The sequence below is a fragment of the Sinocyclocheilus anshuiensis genome, unplaced genomic scaffold (assembly GCF_001515605.1).
Source record: "Sinocyclocheilus anshuiensis isolate Anshui unplaced genomic scaffold, SAMN03320099.WGS_v1.1 scaffold204, whole genome shotgun sequence".
Lineage (NCBI taxonomy): Eukaryota > Metazoa > Chordata > Actinopteri > Cypriniformes > Cyprinidae > Sinocyclocheilus > Sinocyclocheilus anshuiensis.
The window spans coordinates 526,493-530,390 of NW_015557064.1; the positions used below are offsets into that span (position 1 = coordinate 526,493).

Here is a 3,898-nt window from a genome sequence, read left to right on the forward strand (position 1 = left end):
TGTTATATATTTTATAACATAATGAGAACCATCCTTAAACAAAATTTGGTATAAAAAAAAAATTCGGAAACCTAAAAATTGATTGATTAAAAAAAAATTCCCATTGTTTTTGCCTTTTCATGTCTATTCTTGTCATTTTATTTGTAGAAAAACTGAGTAACATGAATAAAATATAATTTTTCAAAAAATGATATTTTACCATTTTTTCTTATGCTCTAAACAATGTAATGACATGAAAAAATACTAAATTCACAAAGCTTTTTATTTCTGGTTCTCAGGAGGATATAGCTAAGATAAATACAAGCACAGACTAGCGTTGTCATACTGAGTCCTTTTAGCGTGTGCGTTATCTGACCTGTTTTCCCCGAGTCCAGCACTCTCTCCTTCTATGTTCTCCGCCATCGCTCCAGAAACTAAACACACTACAGCTGAACTTCCTGAATCAGTCCCTTCCTCCCTCCTCTGCGCTCGCTCATGTGAAACTGGCGCAGGAGGATGCTGCTGGGCGCCTTTCACCGCACAAAATTAATGCCCTTATGCTGGGAAATAGGGAACCAAGGCGTGGACGATGAAAAAGAAAAGTAAACGGCTTCGAGTCATTTTATTGTGTAGAAAACCTGAGTCCTGGTGTCCTCTACAGAGGACATAGTATAACATATGAATAAAATATCATTTTTCAAAAATGTTATTTTACCATTTTTTTCTTATGCTCTAAACAATGTAATGACATGAAAAAATACTAAATTCACAAAGCTTTTTATTTCTGGTTCTCAGGAGGATATAGCTAAGATAAATACAAGCACAGACTAGCGTTGTCATACTGAGTCCTTTTAGCGTGTGCGTTATCTGACCTGTTTTCCCCGAGTCCAGCACTCTCTCCTTCTATGTTCTCCGCCATCGCTCCAGAAACTAAACACACTACAGCTGAACTTCCTGAATCAGTCCCTTCCTCCCTCCTCTGCGCTCGCTCATGTGAAACTGGCGCAGGAGGATGCTGCTGGGCGCCTTTCACCGCACAAAATTAATGCCCTTATGCTGGGAAATAGGGAACCAAGGCGTGGACGATGAAAAAGAAAAGTAAACGGCTTCGAAGAAGGATGTAGAGGCGGCTTCTGCAAATATGTAATCGCGCGCAGGGGCGGCGAGTGGAGGACGGCAGCGGTATGAATTTGCAGTTTACAGCATGATATATCTGTAGCGACCATTGTTGCAAAAATGGGCTCTCAAGTAGTGCAAACGCTACGTCAGGGAGTCTGGGCTTCACTGACCGGCGGATGGTATCATAATCCAGAGCAGAATAAATTCAACAATTCATGTCACCTGTATTTATGGATGTTTTTGCTCATGCTTCCATTATCTCTTAATTTGGTGAGTGATACAATGCCGCAGGCCGCCGATAATATGTGTTCTGCAAATATGAATAATTCAGTGCATTAGAGCTGCAGAAACCTATTTCTCTGAAGAGATCAAATTGATTCACGCGTTAAATGTGTTGTATATTAAAAAAAATGTTGGTGCTTGTTTAGTGCTAGCACTGTCGCATTTTTCTTCTGCATAGCCCCCTGTATAGGTGATGAACGCATGGCAGCCTGTGTCAAAGCACTGTTTTGCATTTACAGTAGATGAAATATGCACACAGTATCTCACAGAAGTGAGTACACCCCTCACATTTTTGTAAATATTTTATTATATCTTTTCGTGTGACAACACTGAAGAAATGACACTTTGCTACAATGTAAAGTAGTGAGTGTACAGCTTGTATAACAGTGTAAATTTGTTGTCCCCTCAAAATAACTCAACACACAGCCATTAATGTCTAAACCGCTGGCCACAAAAGTGAGTACATCCCTAAGTGGGTGTACTCACTTCTGTGAGATACTGTATATGCATATATATTATTGTTTTTGTCAGTGGTCAAGAAATTACAAAAAAAAGAGAGAGAAAATAGAGATAATAATAATAACAAATCCAAACATCTAAAATGATATTTTATAGTTGATTTATCTATCTTCAATGTGTTTTCTATCTCTTCCTTCCTCAGGCTCTTCCACCCACCACTACTACCCTCAGTATCTACTGCACATCAGTGACAGTTTTCTTCATTGTCATTAAGATGGTAAATTATCGCCTCCATCTGATGTTTAATCAGGGCGACATTGTAGCCCAGAACAGTGTGCCTGACATCAGCAAAGGTGTAGACAAGAAAAGCGATGCATCTGATTCCTGTCTTCCGTCTCTAAGGTAAGATCCAAAATCAGTTGTGCCATTTATTGATTTCATTGTTATTTTGCAGTGTCCTCAAAGCATGTGAACTCTACTGCCAAAAGTATTTTGATATATTTGTCATGTAACCAGGCTAAAGTCTGAATAATTTTAATCTACAGGAAGGGCAGCACAGTTCCTGACAGTGTTGCTATATCTGTATTGACCAAAATCAGACCAAGTCCAATAATACAAGTCACAGTGAAACAGACTGAAACAGACCCTGGACTGATTGGAGTGAGTAATACTTTCATGAATTTATGTACCATAATTATTTACATTTACTTTGCAAAATATGTATTTTTACAGAATGTCACAAATATGTTAATGGTAATTAGTATAACAGCAAGCATCATAACTGCTTTACACAAATCTTGCAGTGGATTTTGTTATGTGTAATATTTTTGTACACTTTAATTATTATTATTATTTTTTATTTTTTTGTTAACCTGCTTTACAAAACTGTGAAGGAGTGTCCAAAATCTGAAGAGCTGAAGAATATAGAGGGTATGTACCAGCTTTAATTAGCACTGGCCTAGTTTCACTGCAGTGCAAGAGATCCTCACAATTCTGGGAACATGCTGTGCAGATACATCACTGTAAGTTTTCGTCACAGAGCCTTGCATATGAACTGAGGAATAACTTGACCACTTTCTATCTTGCCTCAGTTGCACGTCACACTGAGTGTGACATCCTGCCAGGACCTCTCAAAAAGAGCTGTCAGACAGCTTTGTCAGAAAGCCCAAACACAGTGTTACACTTGCATTGTGAGGGTCTCCGACTGCTTCTAAAACACGACACGAGACATGCTTTAGAATATTTTATTGAATTTAATGAAGAAGTGTAAGTTGTTCTTGTAACATAGTATATAAAGTTAATATATTTAAATTAATTATTTATTAATTATTATATAATTAAAAAATTTATATAATTTTATAAAATACTTAAATTATACAGCAGTACATACAAGAACTGTTTATTTTATGTAATTTGGTTAATACTGATCAGGGGTGCGTTTCCCGTACAACTACGTAACTCGCTGATTAACCACCATAGTACGATGCATCGTTGTGGAAACGAACTAGCTAGTCACGACTGTTTCCCGAAACCATGGTACCTGTGTCGCAGATCCATCGTTTAAACCATGTTGGTTTGAGCTGTCGTTATGACCATAGACATAATAAATACCTAGGCGCCTCATTGGTCGCTCGACCGCACGTCAACGTCGCCGCCATATTGGTGCGGGCAACTCTCATATCGGGACAGGCGAAAACATACCTGACTCGTCGGCAGCTTGGGCATCTACAAACCGTCGCACAATAATAAAAACAGATCTCGGGGTATTATCTTTCACAGGTAAGACTGAACAGTTGTTTCTGTATGTTTTTTGGTCATTTTTAGCTTTATGTTGACAGCTTAATTAGCCACCAGTGTCAGACTTTTAATAGCTAGCGATATCGCTAGTAAGCTGTGAAAGCTGAGACTTTATATGAAATCAAAGTTTAAATGAATTCTTAAGTTTTAACTTTTATATTGTAGTTTATATCATAAAGTAAATTGTGTTATGAGCACAATATGTACAGTGAGCACTTTGACAAGACAATGCCAGACTGTCAGGATTAGGGATGGAGCTAAA

At 37.9% G+C, this 3,898-nt stretch overlaps 1 protein-coding gene across 1 annotated transcript in view; it reads left to right on the forward strand.

Annotated features, from left to right (window-relative positions):
* Positions 1-1,048: 1,048 nt before the first annotated feature.
* The window catches only part of LOC107676602 (pecanex-like protein 2), a 28,993-nt gene continuing 26,143 nt past the window's right edge, over positions 1,049-3,898 (forward strand). Inside the window, 4 exon segments of the mRNA XM_016471181.1 lie at positions 1,049-1,368; positions 2,042-2,241; positions 2,385-2,499; positions 2,733-2,769. Of these exon segments, the coding sequence (XP_016326667.1) occupies positions 1,216-1,368; positions 2,042-2,241; positions 2,385-2,499; positions 2,733-2,769 (505 nt within the window). The 5' untranslated portion in view covers positions 1,049-1,215.